Below are 19,714 nucleotides of genomic sequence, written 5' to 3'. Positions count from 1 at the left end.
ATTCTGCTATGATAAAGAAAAATTTAAAGTAATTTTTTTTTTTTTTTGTGTAAAAAATATAAATAGGTTTTCTGTGGCTTTTATTAAACATGCTCTAATATACTATTATATTAGAAATAGAGATAGCTACATAGACATATCACACGATGAAACAGTGATCACCACTTAAGTAGTGGAAACCAGTTCTGATAGGCAATTTAATTTTCATCATATGATTAAAATTCTGAATAGTATTATTATTTAACATGTGTGATTTCTATTTATGCCATTCTTTATTTATCTTCCAGTAACATTAAAAATGGATCATAAAAATCTACCAAGTATTTGTAGTAATCTACCAAGATTTAGTATTTTCACATGATAATTATGTTGTACTTACCAGACTATATATGGGGTTCGATTTCCGATGACACAATACTTATGTCAGCTACTATATATAACGTAAACCTGTCCATAATCTTAATTATTTAAAAAATTGGAAAGATTTGTTGTTTGTATGACGTTACAATCTGTTCTAATTTTGATGAGGTTAAAGACTATTTCTAAATAGATACCATATAAAAAACGTATCGTTTTATTTCAATGAAGTCATCTTTTAATATACTGTATAAAATTAAGTGGAAATGGGTGGGACACATGGCAAGAGGTACAGAAAAGTGGAGCAAAAAACGGCTTAACTGGTGCCCTAGGTACAGCAAACGCAAAAGAGGGAGACAACTCAGAAGGTGGATAGACCACATTAAAGAAACAGCAAGTGGTACATGGCAGAGAGTGGCACAGTGCAGAGAAGAATGGCGGTATTTGGAGGAGGCCTTTGCCAAAAAAGGGTACACAAAAACACCAGAAGAGGATTAAAATGGAAATTTGTTTAATTGTGCATATAAAATGTATCGGAATAAAGGATATTATTATTATATAAAATTAAATTACTTTACTATAGTATGTCAATTAATCTTTGATATCATTTCCCGTACTTTCCACTTTCTCAAACTAGTTACCTAGTAATCTTGGTTACATCATGCTTGTGGTCAAAGTAACAATAGCCTTTTACGTCGACCGAGGGCCAATTCCTATTTTCTATATCACTTTATTATTCCTGAAAAATAAATTGTAGTCTTTCTGAATAATGTTAGATTCCTTTAAACATATTACTCACAAAATCTTGTTTAGACGTTAGTAATAAATATTTTACATTACCACATACAATTATTTAAATACTTTATCAGTTAAATTATAAGGCATATATTGTAAAATATAAGGCAACTCCGTGGCTTAGTGGTTAAGGTTGATTACTTGATGGCACATTCGATTCTTGGCTAAATGGTATCTCCTCCGGGTTGATAGGTAAAAAACGTATCTGTAAAATGAAAAGCTCGTATGTCCAGTGAACCAAACATTACAGGAAACGAAAAAAAAAAGTCATTTCGTCAATGTTCGTTAAAATATTATTATTTGTCCATTGTTTTGGATGGTTAAAAGGACTTATTTATTAATAACATAATTAATGATTTTTTGACATATGAGGTTATCATTCTACAGTGACGAAAAGGCGGATCACGTGTTTTAGAAAAAGCTAAGAGTTGCAATCATGACTCAGCTGCAGTCACTTTTTCCAATTTATGTCTAATATTCAACCTTTTTAGTTTGTATATGTACATATACAATAAGAAATACTCTTAATGTAAAATACTTATGTATTTATATAACTTAAGACCCACCTAAAATGTATTATTACATCATAATTTAATTTAACATTGTAAGCGTAAATATATTAACAATGGATAAAAATTTCATAATTGCATTATGGGCTGAGCAATGTAACTATAGAATTGTAGAAATAAAACCAATTAATTAATGATAATATTTAATTTCTTTATCTACTGTATCGATAATGTTGAGCACCTCCACGGTTTCCATTCGTCCATTCCCACTCATCAAGATCTCGATCACGACCATCGTCATGATGAGCCCAGAAATTTTCCTCTCCACCCTCTGGTTCTTCTTCTTCTTCTTCTATAATCTCCAAGTCTTCGTCTTCCCTGTCTTCATCCATGTTATCGTCTTCTTCCAAAATTTCTTCTAGGCTTTGAGTCTCCCTCTGAGTTTCGTATTCGACTTCCACCTCTGGTATCTCTTCCAGTAATTCCCTATGAGCCAGCAAGGGTTTTCGTATTGACGGTTTTTCTTCAAGCTCTGGTTCATTTTCTTCTTTATTTATTTCGCTTGTTCCGTTTTGTAATTCCTCTTTCTGGTTATTATTTTTCTTTATCCCAAAGAGTACATTCGGAAGCGATTGCATAGGAATAACAAGAGTTAAAGTTAACAAAACAGCCGATAAAAATATTGCAGCAATTTCTTGTAAATCGACCTGTAATAACAAAATACATTAGTTCAAAACATACAAACTTTTCTAGTTATTTTCAACGAAATAGATAAAATAATGAAAATAATTTTATATCTGTCTTTATGGTATCTTAAAGCGGTATAAGAAACATTCTGTTGCAATTCAATTCAGCCTATGAACTATTTGTATCCTTTATAATAAATTCCTTATCTCATCAATTCAATACTATAATCCTAGGTATAAATGGTAGCTAATGTTTAGCTAATGCTTACCACAGATAATAATGTGAATTCAGTGGATGTTCGTGTCGTAGCTGCATTTGTGAGGAAGACAATAAACTGTGTTAAATATAAAGCATATGACAGTCTACTTATTAGCAGCATAGGGCGACTGCAAAGTAGGCTTGATAGAGTTTCTGGAAACATAAGTTTATAGACTTTCAATAACATAGTTTTTACACATAAAAAAAACACTTTTTACCGGATTGAAGCTATGTATTATAACATAATATAAAATGCTTCCGACGTTTCGCGTGCGTCAGAAAAATTTGACGACGCTAAATAATAGAAACATAGATTCAATCCGGTAAAAAAGTTTTCTTTGAATATAAATTTATATTAAGAAAAATAATATTTCTTGACAACACGACGTTAAAATTCCTTGTATAAAATGAATAAATAGTAATTTCAAGTACATTTTTTGCTTGAATTATACTACAAATCTGCAAAAGCATAAATTAGCAATATAAGTAAATTGTTTCAATGCGGATACAAATTTTTGTTCTAAACATCGGACTTGTCCTCGTTGGTATTTTGCGTAATATGAGGAAGCCTGTATGTCTTAAACCAACGGCGTATAAAACACAGACTAAGCATACCCTTCATAGATCACCTACTTACTAAATAATTTTGTGATATGTATGTATACTACGGGATTATAAATTTTGTTTCCTTGCGTTAAAAAATAAAAATAAAAGACGTAATAATTGATTGTTCCTTACCGCTATAACCATTATGGGCCGCGTACAGCAGCCAGGCGAAGGCTAAACCAATTGCAATAGGAGCCAGTGCCGCATACTGAGCAGCAAAGGTCACATTATACTGGTAGTTGAAGTAACCGCTGTCGAAACCCGCCCACAACACTGCTACCCATAGACCAGTGCTAACGACCCATCCGATGAATATTACAAACTATAAAAATATTAACACAAATAAAAGGTTTTTTTTATATAAATCCAAATGGTGGTGAATCTATCAAGTCGTTGAATTCGTTTAAAAGAACACAAATATAAATCCATAGTAATTTTCTCTCTATCTTCTAATCCCATTAAAGTTTATAGAACACACAACATCCTTAGTACAAACTATTAGCCATTCGATCAATACATACAGATGTCATCTCGCATGCACTCCGCATTGTCATGTAAATCTCGAGTCATTGTTCATACCGCATACGTTTGCGGAAATAGGAACTGTTTTGGTCGTATCACTGAACCAATAATATCGATCATTTGACAAAGGAATATACCAAGAAATAGACTCGAACTATATCACAAAGCTTAGCTACTTCGAAGTTGACATTAAATATCAAATTTTGATATTTAATGTCAACATTAAATATCAAATTTTGATATTTATTAATAATGTCTTTATTGAAATTATATACATAATTTGATATATAAATACTACAGGGGTCTAGGCTCTGAATATGATTTTGTCCCATTCGGTGTCGAGACCCTTGGTCCGTGGGGTCCTATAAGCGATAAGGCTTTTTAGGGAAATATCAAAAAGGTTAGTCGTCATCACTGGCAGCTAACTCGCACAAAGAATTAGTCTAGCTATTCAAGAACGCTGCCAGTATCTTCGGAACCCTGCCTAAAGGGACTCCTTTTTAAAATGTATTTTAATTATTAAATTTTAAGGTTTGTAAGGTTTATTAGAATCACTATATATAAATTAAATATTGCATATGTGACTTGCTTGGCAATTGACACGAAACATATAACAAAAGGATGTAAAAGAACAAGCAAACGAAATAAAAAACACGCTCTTATGGACATGGGTGATGACACTCGACACCACAGAACAAATATATTCTAACCAAATAATATTTTTTTTCTCCAGTATTGGACGTGCTGATGTAATACAATCAATATTTTATTTATTTCTTTATTACTCTGTTACCAAAGTAAAAAAATACATACAGCAAACGCTAGTATAAATTTATCAGTTTACCTTACTATGCTGAGCTGGGGTTCGTAGTGCTAATCCCAAACTGATGCCGATCAGATAGGAGGTACTGCGGTGCAAAATGGAGGTATAGCTCATCCGGCCTGTACGGTACAGCTGACTTACACTGGAAAATTAAACCAAATTTTACACAGCTGACTTAGAACGGCTAGCAATTTTCTAGTAACTCTAGCAAACAAAATACAGAATTTTAACATAACAATTTCCTAAACAAATGAAATAGGCATGACCATGCGCTCTTATGTTTAATGAATATGACTGACTTCAAAAACTAATAAAGTCGATGTAATTTTTTTATAAAATGTAAATAGGAAGACCATATCGATATATTTGAGTTTTATATTCATAGAACAATAAAGATTTAAAATAACAGTATCTGATTTTGTTATAAAAGGCTTGACTTTAAATTAATAAATGTCATTCAGACGATTGAATTAAGCAGTTAAATTATAAATTGCAAATTTAGCGTAAAAATGTTGCAAATGTTGCACTGTTGACTTAGTTAAATACATAAATTAGTAATTAAGAATCTTCTCTAAAAACTCTTACTAAAGAATATTTAGCAAAAAACTACCGGTTTATTATATTTAAGAAGTAAATACTTCAGTTTTTTTGGTTGTATGAAACATATTTGTAATTTAAAAAGATCTATAGAGATAACTTTTACTATAATTACTACTCTATAATACTCAAATTGAAGTCCTAACTTGTTTAATTTCACACAGGCCTGCAAGCCTACTCCAGCCCTAAATCTATACCATGATTAATATACTCTTCAACATATTGGGATAAGCGTGACGATTTCCTTTCGCTCTAATCTAGACCACCAATAAAAGGAAAAAAAAATGATCTACATTCCAAGGGCACTAAGAACCCCATGAAGTACTAGATCTGTGTATAAACCATCGTATACGATTGTATATACCAGATAAGCTAAATCAATGTACTATGAAACAGGTATAAACTTAATCACCAAGTATAAAAACATATACTTCATCTTATTATATAAAAAGTAATTTCCATTTGCCTGTATGATATTACAAAATTTTAATATCTGGAATATACCCTAATATACCAATTTTTTATATAGAATTCACTAGATTCAATTATTGTATGAATTATTAAATGTAATAAGATAAGTAGGCGCTCAAAATTATATTTTCATTGAGTGAGTGTAATATGTTAAGCGTTATGTTATGTTAAACCAAAAATCATTTTTGAACTGTTTTCACCAACATATAATAAAATAATGTATCCAGAAATAGTATTTGATAGTTTGATTTATGTTGGTTATGTTTAAAGAAGCTGAAATATAACGATTATTGTTGTAACGTTAAAATCATGGCTAAACATACCTCGCGAACGAAGACTATTTCTAATATAATAAGTAATGAATGGGAAATATAGATGAAAAAAAATCGTTGCAGATAAAAATCCCACGCAATCCAATCCATGATATCTACCAGTTATAACGAAATCTCATATATTATTTTTCACACAAGAATGGATAAATTAATTCCACGTGGAAAGACTTCTAAAAATGACAATTAATGCCATTAAAAGTAGCAGACACAGATAGTCTATTATCAGATTAAATATTAAGATACTTTGCATAGGCCCCTCTAGACTTTAAAATTGTCTAACTGTTTTCTCCCATCTGTGTTGCCAAACGATTGTCTAACTGAAAGTCGGGGTTCAATTTCCGAAAGGGAAATGCTCGGACCGTCGGTACATGCGAGATATGCTTTAATTTTAATCTGAATAGTTTACACTCTGGTTTACACTATATCAAAATGTACAGTTTTAATGAAATATTAACAGACTGCAAATAATTCGATTGTATTGCTGTTGTTGCGTTTAAATAATTCCCGCGAATGATTTATGTTTCGCGATGGGACGTTGTCTATGCCCCATAGGTACAATACCACTGCTACTATACTGTACCAATGCTAACTTAACAACTAAAACTTAATTGGACATTTAACATTGATTAATGATCTGAAAGAAATAACTATTATAACTATTATTAAAAGGTAAACCATTTTTATAGTTTTTAAAGAAATCAAATTCAAATTTATGTATTAAGTAATTTGTTTTTATTTATTTTCAGCTTTGTAGCAAACATCTGTGCGACAAAACCTGGCTTACAAAAGATATTTCAGTGTCTTTGCAATAATGAAAACGAAAATTCAATGTTATTAGAAAAATTCTAATGAAGGTCAATATGTACTATATTGCAGGGAAATGTTAATAAATGTGTTAGAACCAAATATTTTACGCGAGAACCGCTTAGGGTTAAACTAGATGTTTTAAAGTCAGCTCAGGAAAAATCTACACAAAAACAATCCTTCTGTGTTGTAAGAAAATTTTTTGCTCATTAATGTTATATACTAAGTTTTTATTTCTGTTCATAATTTCAACGAACTGCAAACATAACAACAGCAACGAAATTAAATGTTTGTTTAATATACAACATGATCGATTTGTTACGTACAATCTTCAACGAAATATCAATACGAAGAAGTCATACCTTGAAACGCGCTAAGGAATATAATTATATAGTTAAACATATCTGAATATATATGAATCTCCTATCACGATGTTTGTCCGCGATGGACCCCTAAACTACTGAACCGATTTTAAATTAAATTGGCACACCGTGAGCAGTCTGGTACAACTTAAGAAATAGGATTTTTTAGGATTTGATATTGATTTGATGATTTTATAGGATCTTTAATTTAATTTTATTGCAAATTATTTATTTATTATTTGATACAATTCTTACAGATGGCGCTGTGTTGGAAAGTACCAACGTTTCACATAAGTTCTCCTACCGTTTCCTTTAAATAGTCACAGCAATGCTTGGCCGAGTCTGCTAGTACATTATATAATTATATCAAACTTCTCTACCTTAGTCCATGATCAGTCCATGGCATATCCACAATATCACTTTGTGAGAAAGAATGTTTAGTTAATATCCTACTTACATAAAATACTGACTTATTTTATGATGTATTGTTATTATAAATAATACAATGTATAGTTTATTAAGTGATTTAAAATTTAATTAAACGTTAATAGGAATGAAATTAAATTGAATGGCTAAAATAAATTTTTACTAAGATTATATTTCTTGTCATAAAAACAACATTAAATAGATTGAAAATTTATATTTGTTTTAAATCTTGAAACGAACCACAATTATATTTTAATAGAGTACATCGTAATGTTAAGAATATTAAACGAAGGTTTATTTGCCAAGAGCAAGAAACGAGAGGTATAAGGAATATAATTAAATCTTAAAATTTCTTTCTTTTTAACGAAAAACAACATCTCCAATCTACACCAAAAAATAAAAGTATCCTGAAACATGATATTGTCTTATATTTAGTTTACAGTAATACATAACTTCAATCCGTTAAAAAAGTGTTTTTCTTTTAATCCTGAAACATACCAATCTAATTACAAAACAATCTCAGAGTCATTTACACCTATATCATCTAGATAGCTCAGGTTTTTGATGTCGGTTGTAAATGCCTTAAGATTTATTTTTTGTTGTTCGTTATACACTGAACGAGTCATGAACTTTACTATAGATTGTATACGTAAGAGAGTGTTGTTTAGACTTCAGACAGTCCGAATTTATTACATTTGTACTAATATTTACACGTTCCCTTACATTTTTCTGGTTAATTAGATGCTAAATATATGTAAAGAAGAAATACCTGACTCCATGATAAGCAATCATTGTAAGGCGATGGTCTCTAAACATTGTATATCGGGAATAGGCTGCGGATAGATGTATGATTGGCATAATCAGCGCCGAACCGACCATATTCGAGTGGATTGCCCATACTATGAAACTTCCGAGTATGGAAAGCTGCATGTCTAGCGCTAGCTGATGTGTTTGAGGTGCACACTGAAATAAAAAGTCTCCTAATATTTTAGAACGCCAACTGCTGCATTAACGAAGATTGTCGCTTGTTTTAATAGTAGGCACTAGGTATGAAGCTAGGCTGATGCCGTGATACTAAAATGAGGCTTAAAGTGCCTATTATAAAGTTCCTCAAACCTCTATCGTTAGCAACAATAAAATTAAGATTTTTACTTTATCAACAATTTGACCGTTCAAAATTACTTTAAGCGATTATACTTTTGACTAATAGTTTCAACTCACCATACTCTCTAATCCAAAGTAATTCTGCAAATAGAACAAGTTCCACCACCAACTTTCACGACAGATGTCAGCATTTTTCGTTACCAATCCCCACATAGGCCCCACGGTGACATGATCCCAGATGAACGCGTAAAACCAAATCACAGCTAGCATTGCCGGTGTTAATCTGGAAGGTGACCATCAAATCAGGACATTATAACTCTTCTCATAATACACTTTATTAATAATTGGAATTCAAATCCAGTGGAGCTACTACGCCACATAGGTCTCGGTCCTAGATTGCATGCATTTCTTTGATAATGTTTATTTCATACAGGTAGGTAATTAGCCTTCTGTAAGTTTATTGGTGGAATCGAACCTTTGGACTCGGCATCAGTATCGCACGCCGAAACGACAAGGCGAACACTGATCATTCTACACATATTAAAAAGTAGATAATAAAGGTACAAATTTACATTTACTACCAGTTCCCAAAGCAAGGGTGCAAGAAGAGCTGGCAAGAAACTCTCCGTCACTCTTTTTAATCGACATGTTTAGTACAAGGATATTGTAAAGGACTGTAACAATAACCATGCTTCACTTGGCATATTTTAAATAAATGTCATAAGCAAAATTAGAAGTCTTATGTCTACAATACGCAGGCATTTTGTTAGCTTTAGCTTTTTTTAGTAATGTTTTACACATATTCAATTTAAACAATTTTGGAAATTATTGTCTTAAATTAATCCCGACAAGAGCTTTATCTAAATCTTATTTAACTAGTAAATTATTTAAATTACGGACCTCAAATACTTAGAACCTAGTTTTTTAAAGGCACTAGTCTTCTCCGAAGTACGGTAGGCAGTCAAAGCTCCACTCAGCAAAAGAAAACCATCAGTGAACACCCAGCCTACTCTACACCAAGACCATGCAGGTGATGACACCACCTGAAAAGTAATAGGTACCTTTATATATAGGTAATATTATAAAGAGGAAGCATTTGTGTTTTTGTATGTACATGAAATGTTTTCACATAAAAACTACTGGACCGATTTCAAAAATTCACAATTAGAAAGCTGCAACTTCAATGACTGACATCGGTTACATTCCAAATTCAAAATAATTTGTTCATGTATTTTTAAAGAGAAAGATCTGAAAATGTGCCATAAAAATCTGTTAACGTCTGCGCTATGGAAACTTTTTCTCATATAACAAAAAATATTGTACAGTATTATAGAACGTATCAATATATCTACAAAAATAAGGTTTTACCCTTAGGCAATTGTATATAGCCTATCTCGAGTCAGAACCCCAGAACATCAAATTATTTTGCTGCCAAAAACAAAACTACGTCAAATGCGTATACTACTACGGCAGTTCTGAGGCGCTGAAGTTCTACAAATTTAAATCCTTAGTACTTAACAAAAATGTATCTATAGTCCGACGTAGTAGACATTCCACTCTTTTCACTACGCGACGATCACAAGATCGGTATCTACTCGAGTGAAACCGCTGGGCGTTGCTAGTAACGAAAATAACAAAAGCGTATCAGTGTATTGCATTGTAATCATAATTATCAATGCAATACACTCAGAACTATCCGGTAATGGCCATTACGGCCATTTAAAATTTTTCGTGTAAACATAAAGTCAATCTTAATCATGCCGCAAAAAATTTCGTTAAAGTCCGAACGCCTACTAAAAATATTATAGCAATATTGCTGTTATTACTATCCGAGAACAACAATGTGTTCGGTGAAATAGAAAAACTTAACCGGTATGAATTTTATAAATTAGGTTCCTTAAAAACTTAACTAACAAGAGATCCGCGATAACAAAAGAAATCGGGAAAAGCGCGGCTACGTTTGAGTAAGCAAGTGCAGCGCATTATGGGTTTATAGTCGTCTTCTTTCATTTTTTCTATTAGTCTTCCTGTTACCAAGGTCCCGAAGGCTACATCTCTTATTATACTTTTATTGTTTCTATTATAACTGTAAACTAATATCATCTTAGTATGTTATTATCTATTTATTGATTGAAGTATTATACTATCTTGAAATTCACAATTATACTTTTATTACTCGATTGATGGTGGAACAGTTCCTCCAACCTAAAGGAAGGATCCTCGACCAATCTATATACATATATGTATAAAAGCTACAGACGTTAAACATAATATTCTGGAATATAGAATTTGCAAAGAAAATAGGCTGTTTACCTAGAAGCATCTTCATCACGTTGATTAATTTTTATAAGCGGAGTAAACAAATATTTCCGATAACTTTCGATATGTCACGGTAGCTGCCAAATCACTCAACTGACTTACTTGGAACTATGCCAATATATGTCTAGAAATCATCAGTCACCTAGACTATGTCTGGTTCGATTATATTAACTCTCGCTTTAGTAAATGTATTAAACATATGGTAATACATAGTTAGAGGATATAATATAATTTTCTCCAGGTCACGGTAATTTTGTTTAACAAGCGACTTTAAATACTTAAACTATTTCATTTTTTGTATGTTATACCCACAATATCAATACAAACGCTCACATCCGCCCGTTTGCGTAATATTATATTACATAAATCTCTATCAATACCTTTGATAACAAGTTAAATCACACTTAGGTACATTATTCTTATTCGAGTTACAAACTACCTATTGAGGTATAGCACAAAACTAAGCCGTTGAATGTTGTCTGCATAAATAAACTACTAAACAAACATTCATAATTTTATAAATGTCTTACCTCAGCAACTTTTACCCTATTTGAGTAAGGTGCATGGGCGATTGGAAGGAATTTATGAGCGATAATGAGTGCTATGGTCGCAATTGCTCGAAGGCCGTGGATACTGGATATTTCTTTAGCTCCAACCGGCGCTATCAGTTTCTTCACAGTGCGGGTGAGTGAGAAGGCACTGACGAAACCATCTGAAATGTATAGAAATTCCTTAATAATTGTAAGTTTATTTTGTTACATTTTTAATTACAATTAATATTGTGGATGGTAAACAGTTCCTCCAACTAAAAGGAAGGTCCAGTCTAATCACGGACTGGGCAGCCCGAATGCCTCAGTGGCTAAGCTCGAGAAGTCTCCTTAGCGGCTGGAATAACTTCGTTGCTAGCTGTTAGCTGGTTTAAGGTATGACGTCATCGTAGTGATTTGTGAGCACAGATTTTTATAATAATTAAGTTTGTTTACCAATATGTAATTATTTTGTTATGAACAATGCTTTGGAAGACAAAACGAAATGAAAAATAGACTCACTATTTATAGTGTCAATCTAAAAAATTAATATATTTCCAAAATACTAACTTTCAGATATAGTAACCAAAAAAGCTTTGGTATTTAATATACATGTTAAATCTCCTTTTTTATTACAGAATGTTATGTACATTTAAATGTAATACAAATTTCATAATGTGTTTCTATTTGAACAATGATAATGATAATGTGCTAAAGGAAAGATTAAAGCTTGGACGCGTAAACTTAGAAAAAACAAAGATAACTTTTCATGCCAGATGGTACCAGATGTTCTTTCATTAGTAATACCCCCAATACTATAATTTTTTGTAAATTAAATGAATATTTTCACGCCACTGCGACATGTGTGAAATTATAATCAAATCCGCCCACTGCAGCATTAACGCTACTAAAATTATATCAAAAGTGAAATTTTAATCAATAAATCGCATTTCAGCTGTTATTATACTTTACCGTGCAATAAATACAAACGTAATGTCATTTAGTTGAGCGTAATTACGATGAAATCGTAAATCATTGTGAATTTTACTTTACCGAAATGAAGATATTTTTTCATCGCAATATTTTCAATAATTGAATGCAAAGGTTCAATTATAAAGACAATGGTTTGCAGCATAGGACAGTGGGGTATTGTACCTGTACAGCATGGGGCAGACGCATTTTTGCCTTTGTTACCGAGTTATCCGGGTTATACGTCATGAGTGTTAACCATTAAGCTACGGATTGTATATTCGCAAACCTAGATAATCTGTGGCTGACTGTCATAGTAAGACGATTTAAAAAAAAAATAAAGAAGCCGGTATAATTTGAACCCAAGAAAGATCTACTTCCCTATAAAGAAAATTGAATCAATTACACAGCCGCAGTAATATGGAACTATTAACTAATATAAAAAAATATCAATTGTATGAAAGGACCTTGGAGAAATAAGAATATTTACGACAAATCGTATTAAATGCTGAGTATAAAATCATAGGCGTTTATAATATAAATTAACGAAAAAATCTTTTGTTAACGAAACATTGTATATTTTTACGAAGTTGTCATCAAAATCTCTGTTCTCGTCAGATCATTAAAGAAGTATGTATTTCAAATCAGTTTAACCTTTTTATAATATATTTTGTGATAATGGCAACATAAATGTTTAATATCCCGCAACTTCCCAATGGGATACGGATTCTTAAAGATATAATCTGCATCACTGAAATTTTTAAGACAAGCCATCAAAGTTCTAAATTGACCAATGACAAAGTTTTTATGCTGGTAATTGAAGGTGCAGGTTAAACACTTAGTAACATACGGAGCTAGACGTAGTAGTTGTGGTTTAGGCGTGCAACTCACAATTCTCATAGACGACATCAGGCTCGCGTGGAAATGACAAGAAAACATAACGGAAACGCCTTAAAACGACATGTGTTTGGTACAAAGTTCTGATCACCTACTTGTCTGTAGGTGATTCAATTTTAGGCCATTCATTTAATAATAATAATCCATGTAGCGCCACTGTATTATTATTTTTAAGTTTTGCTACTAACTTAAAAATAATAATAATCCAATATCTCTTTCTTAATAATACAACTTTCTAATACCGAATTTTTAATGCTTGACCTTCCGAAGGTTAAGTTATTTTTTACATTAAATTTCATATGTAGGCATTCCTACTTATCGACAAAGAAGACAAAGGGTGTAGAAATAGAAAATTTCAATCCAGACAAAACATTGAATAGACTGTCCATGTACACTTGAGGTGGTCAAGTATAAATTATGATAATTAGTTAATCTATACGAAGTAACAATCGATTTGAACTCTCGCTACACACAAGTAGGTTAAGGTGATCTTTTAAATTGTAATCGGTCACAAATGTCAATCCCGCAGTATTCGTGAATTACTCTGAACTCGAATAATTGCTGTTTTAAGTTAGGAAAGCTCCCAACAAGGTCGTAAAATATTACCAGAACAAGAATATCGGCATTTCTTTATGATTTATTTTTATAAGACAATGTAAGTATTTATGCTTAGCAACCATTTTTAAGGAAATTGGACCCTTGGTAGATTGGTACTCTTCTTAAAGTAAAACGCTGAAATCAGACCGGCAGCGCACTTGTTAGCCTTCGGGCAGTATGTCCATGGGCTGCGGGCTGATGTTAAAAGTGTGCTTCTTCCCCCGCCCGCCTTCTAAAAATAAGAACCCGGGTTTTCCGCGATCTTTACTTACGTCACATAGACTAAATGCTATTATAGCTTTATATTAGGCCAATTAAAAGATAATTTACCTTGTTGATTCGTCTCGCCATCGACATTATCCTCTTTATTCTTATCTGTATCGTCTCCATTACTCTTTTCACTAAGTAAATCTTGGCAAGTAGCTATTATTACCACACATAAGACCACGCCATAGAAACATCTGTAGAAATATTTTTAAATAATTAAATTTAAAAAAAATACATACCACACTTTTAAAATACTGAAGCCTCAAATGACAGAAAAATCTACCTAAATAAATATTTTAAATCAAGAAATTGTTAGAAAAAATTATTAATATTGACTACATACAAAGTTTTCAAAAACCTTAGATTTCCGGCAATTTTTAATATCTATTCAAGTCTGGGTCTAGGCCAGAATAGGATCTTGGTTCATTCCAGTGTACAAGTAAAATTCATTGAGACGAAATAATATTAACGAGGCGGCATTTACGATGTTTTTCTTAACATTATGTTAGTATATAAGCAAAATATCTCACTGGCTAAGCTCTATATTAAGTTCGTAGCAATTATACTTTTTTAGAGGCTTTACTGCCCCGGGCCTTTGTGCTCTTATAACAGTATTTTTTTATATTCAATTTAAAATTCAAATAATGCATATTACACATTTAAATTTACTTTAGCTTCTATCCAAATTTGTGCTTATCTGAGTGCGTATACTTCGTTTAATAAAAAGAAGAAGACAATATGTTTATTTGCCATGATCGGAGTGCATTTAATATCGCAACATTGTAAACTCTGTTTATATAAATAATGGAACAAACTTGCAAATAATGGAGTTTAACATCCGGTTAAGAATTGAGTACATTTTATTAATATTTTATTTGGCAAACATTCATAAGAAATGCTTTATTTATTTCACCAAACAATTTGCCATTACCGGTCTACCTACTATTGCATGTCTTTAAACTTATGTATAATACAAGTTTGTTAAGTATTTTAATGCAATGTCAAGGCCCTTTTCAAAACTCCTCCTAACATAACAATCAGCCACCCTCCGGCTTCAGGACTGGAGCACTGCCGGATTGGTTTCCTTGCCAATAACAACTATTTTAAAATGAATTTTGCCAGCCACGTCTTTGAGCCTGTATAAACATGATAAACTCAATAACTACCGAACTGTATAATAATGGTTTTATGTTAATTGACGTTAATATAACGATAATACTTGAAGTCGCACCAAATAATGCCAAAATGACGAAATCCATGTAGGCAAAGCTGAGAGTTGAAGGTAGTGGGTATTTATTAATTATTTAAAATGACTATGAATATATTTTTGTGTTTTAATGTAAAGAAAACCCGCTTACGCCCATGCGAACTTTAGTCATGATAATATTACTTTTTACGCTGGTACCTATTCTAACATAAAAACTTTAACAGAAATAGTTTACTTACAGAGTTAAAAGAGTAGGTAATTCCATCCACTCATCCCACCAGTTACTTTTGCTCTGGATATGACAATCTACCGCATCTACTTGAATATTGAAGGAGATACCCAGTTTTTCATAACGTTTAGTGGAGTCCTTGATCATTGCTTCCACATCATCTGGTTGACATGGTGATGGTACACAGACTCCCCAGCTCAACGTTGAGAATCGTGGTACGAAGTGACCTGGCTGAACAATAAATTATACTGAATTACCAATGTGTATAGACCTGCCCTCTGATATGATAAGGGGCAGTAGTGGATATGTAACCATAATAATACGTATTTGTAACCTTGACCATCAAAGCAAGACTGATACAGTGTTTCTTTTAGCTTCAGCTTTATATAAAATTTATGAAAAGCCGTAAAATCTATGAAATTGTATCTTAAATGTCTTGAAATGATTATGGACGGCTATTGCATAGTACACAGTCGGCATAATCCCTCAGTGCTGCAAGACCGTTTCAATACATCCTATTCCTAAAAAAGGCGATCGCCGATATCCGTCCAACTATCTACTCTCACACTAACTAAACATTACTTATAACCTATTTGTTCTCCAAAAAACTTCTTCTTCTTCTAAAGAAGAAGAAGTTTCTTCTTCTTCTTCTTCTTGAAACGCCGGCAATGTGTGTCTTAACATTAGGTGAGCCTGCCCGTTTGCCTCCTATTACATGAAAAAGAGGATGTTGTAATTTGAAAGTTCATCTGCCTACCTGTAAACCTTTTAAACATGATATTATAGTAAGTAACACACAACAAACAATCAATACTCACATCACTAACCCTGCCCTTAATTAGGTTTCGTCCTTGAAGAAGATCTATAGCCACTTCCAAATCTTGATGCTCCGCCCGGACATCCATTGTAACTAAGCAGTATTTGCCTTGAACCTTCACAATACTGCCAGTTTCTAACTGAACTCGAGCACGAGTTGATAAACACTGGTCAAAGTCACCAAGCTGGATACCATTGCCTTGCAAAAGCCCCGAGGGAATTTTTGCTGAAGAATCCAACACTGAAAAACACACATAACCTATAATGTACAAACACGAAAGTACAATTGCGTGACGAATTTTAATGTGTATAAGGGTTAAGTAATAATTTGAATGGGCTTAGTGAATACAAAAACAAATTCACTTTTGTTGTTATGAGTAAGTAAGTAAGAACCTGTATTATTCCTTAAAGTTTATAAATGGTATTTGTAAACAAATCTAGTTCATAGTACTTACTATTTAAAGCCCACAGTTTGGTACCACGTAACTGCCGGAGTAATATTTGTCCATGTCGTCGACACTCCGGATTATGTACGCGTGAAAAATTCGGTGCAAATGTTGGAAAAAATCCATAAAAATCATCGAAGTCGCTTTGTATTAATTTTTTTATGTGTGTTGCATCAGTTAATGGTTTTATTTTATCATCTTTTATTCTATTTTTTACTTTACCATCTTTAGTAACTCGTAATGCTTCATCGGGCCTTTTTTCATCTACTTTATCGACTTTTTTTATATCTAGCACCGATTCCTCCTTAGAAATGATATGACTTTGTAGCTTTCCTGCTTCAAGGTGTGATTTAACTTTAATTTTTTCGAGTTCATCACTCGTACTTTCTTTTGAAAAAGTATCTTTTTCTTTCTTGGATATCTGATCTTTAATTTTTTTAACAATATTTTCTTTTATTTCTCCTTCTTTTGTAGTTTTCTTTGGGAGTTCATTTTTTATTCCCACTATAGACCTTTTATCACTTAATTTGATTTCCAAGATGTCTTTTGATTTTTCTATCTTAGATTGATCTTTTATATTTTCTCTTATACGATCTTTGACATCTGCACTTTGTTCTGATTTTGATAAAGGACGCTTAGTAGGAGGTGTAGGATCGTTTATCACTTTAGGAGGTACTTTTGTAATTTGTATAACTATTTCATCATCATCTTCATCACTTTCGTCGGTTTCGATGTTTTTTTCATCGTCGTTTTCATTGGTATCAATATCTCCATCACTATCGCTATCATTCTCATCAACGATATCTATCTCATCGTCAGTTGCATCAAGTGCTTCATTCAGTATTTGTGCTTTAACTTTAGTAGCCGTAACAATAATGTTATCATTTTCGTCTTGATGGATATTATTATCTGATGTAAATGTTGATTTTATAACCTTTAATCCATCACTATGTATTGTTTTTGAATTTTTCTGGTGCTTATCAATGTGCTCACCGTCGTTAACGTCTGGTTTCTTTGTCTTTACTTGTACATTTGGACTTAACTTTTTGTCATCAGAAAGTCCATGTAAGTACGATAAGTCATCAGCACTCAATTTTCCATCACTCTTTAGCTTTTCGTGAACTACTTTTTTTAGACCCTCATACACATGTCTATTACTCAATTTGCTTTGTTTTTGGTCAAGGTCAAGTTCATTCACATCACACGAGGCACAATGATTTTGAGAATCAAAACGTTCATGGGCTAGACGTACACGAAATGCGCTAACCGTAGCAAGGATGGACACACCGATTAAAATCAAAGCTAACGTCCATCTCAGGCGTACCATGGCCGGAGCGTGAGACGCTCACGGCGCCATCATATACGAAACTGAAATATATCGCGCGTACGAGCCGCAACGTCTATTTTCATCTCCAATAATTTACAACGAACAAGCGCGGATGCTTCATTGATAACGTAAAAAGTACTTGGGAGACAAAATTTTAACTACTTTTTCAAAGTTATTCAGTTTTGTATGTTACGTTTCCCGGCTGAGGTTAATTCGAGTGTTCTGATACGAGGGCACGGTTATGGCATGCGTCCAAGATTAGAGTAAAAATAGTATTGCAAAGGCGATTGTCCGGTGCGCAAACCGAATTAATGACGGGCGGATTGATAGCATTTACATAGTTTGATTGACTGACGTTAAAAAATTAGAATTGTTATAGTCGATAATACGAAAAATTTCCCCATTGTCGTGATTATGAAAAAAAGTTAATAAAATTTGGCACGAAAGTTTAAATACTGACTCATAGTTATGTAGTTGTATTTGCAGGTTTAAAATAAATTTATTTCGAAATAAGAATCTTAGTTAGCACTCGTAACTATTTTTAAAGGTGATTTAAACAACTATGCCCTTTGTTGTTATCCGAATTCTATGCAACATTTTATATATTATACTATAGATAAAATGTGTTACTTCCTTATCTACACTAATAGTATAAAAAGGAAAGATGTGATTGTTTCTTTGTTATAAATTATATTTAAGTATTGCCTTTATAGCGTGAAAGAGTTTTTTTAGACAATAAGTTTTGACAACAATTAAAAATAACTTGACTATAATAATTATATTAATGACAATATCTTAATAATATGCCATATTCATGGTTCAGGTGTTTTTGATGAAGTCAATGCATGCATTTTTAGAGACGCTGACCATGAAAATCCATTGCGATCAAAACTAATTTGGATGGATTTGTTTTAAGACAAATTCGATGTTGGTTGACATTTGCTATACACACTAAATATGATCTTAGTTTGAGTTTAGATAAACAGCACTGTTAATCTAAACTCAAACTCCGCGCCAAAATAGAAAACTGTTGTCAATGTAACAACAAACGACAAAAAAAAAATGTTTCCATAAACAAACCTTCATTGCTCGATTTTCTTTGCACATAATATATTTAAGAGGATTTAGTCAAGTCAATTTATCACTACAATTCAACCTGTGCTATAAGGTCACTATATCAATACATTTTAACGATCGCAAAGGTAAAATATTTCTGATTTATTCCATCGAATCTCCATTACGATTCGATATAAGGAAGATGAACAGCCGATTATTCTTTTGTTTTTAACTATAACAATTAATTGACTTTATACGGTATGTGAAGATACATGAACCTCGAAACATAATTTTTATTGTGGGACTTTTTAACGTAACATTATATGCAGTTTATTAATGTTTGTAAAGTCAAGCTTTTTTGCTTTTGCAAGATGCGTTATTTTTTATTTTATTAGTCTGGATTG

At 32.3% G+C, this 19,714-nt stretch overlaps 1 protein-coding gene across 1 annotated transcript; it reads right to left on the bottom strand.

Annotated features, from left to right (window-relative positions):
- Positions 1–1,851: 1,851 nt before the first annotated feature.
- On the bottom strand, positions 1,852–18,461 carry LOC111001400 (nose resistant to fluoxetine protein 6). Its single transcript, XM_022271293.2, has 12 exons — positions 16,937–18,461; positions 16,484–16,722; positions 15,676–15,896; positions 14,293–14,423; positions 11,503–11,684; positions 9,554–9,696; positions 8,771–8,936; positions 8,319–8,512; positions 4,579–4,699; positions 3,345–3,534; positions 2,617–2,759; positions 1,852–2,368 (listed from the first exon to the last, which is right to left on the bottom strand). The coding sequence occupies exons 1-12, from the start codon at positions 18,252–18,254 to the stop codon at positions 1,874–1,876; spliced, it is 3,543 nt and encodes a 1,180-aa protein (XP_022126985.2). The 5' UTR covers positions 18,255–18,461; the 3' UTR covers positions 1,852–1,873.
- Between the last annotated feature and the right edge of the window lie 1,253 nt (positions 18,462–19,714).

Source organism: Pieris rapae, chromosome 18 (genome assembly GCF_905147795.1).
Source record: "Pieris rapae chromosome 18, ilPieRapa1.1, whole genome shotgun sequence".
Taxonomy (NCBI): Eukaryota; Metazoa; Arthropoda; class Insecta; order Lepidoptera; family Pieridae; genus Pieris; species Pieris rapae.
Note: the sequence above shows the minus strand (reverse complement) of the source record. Positions and strands in the feature narration are given on the sequence as shown.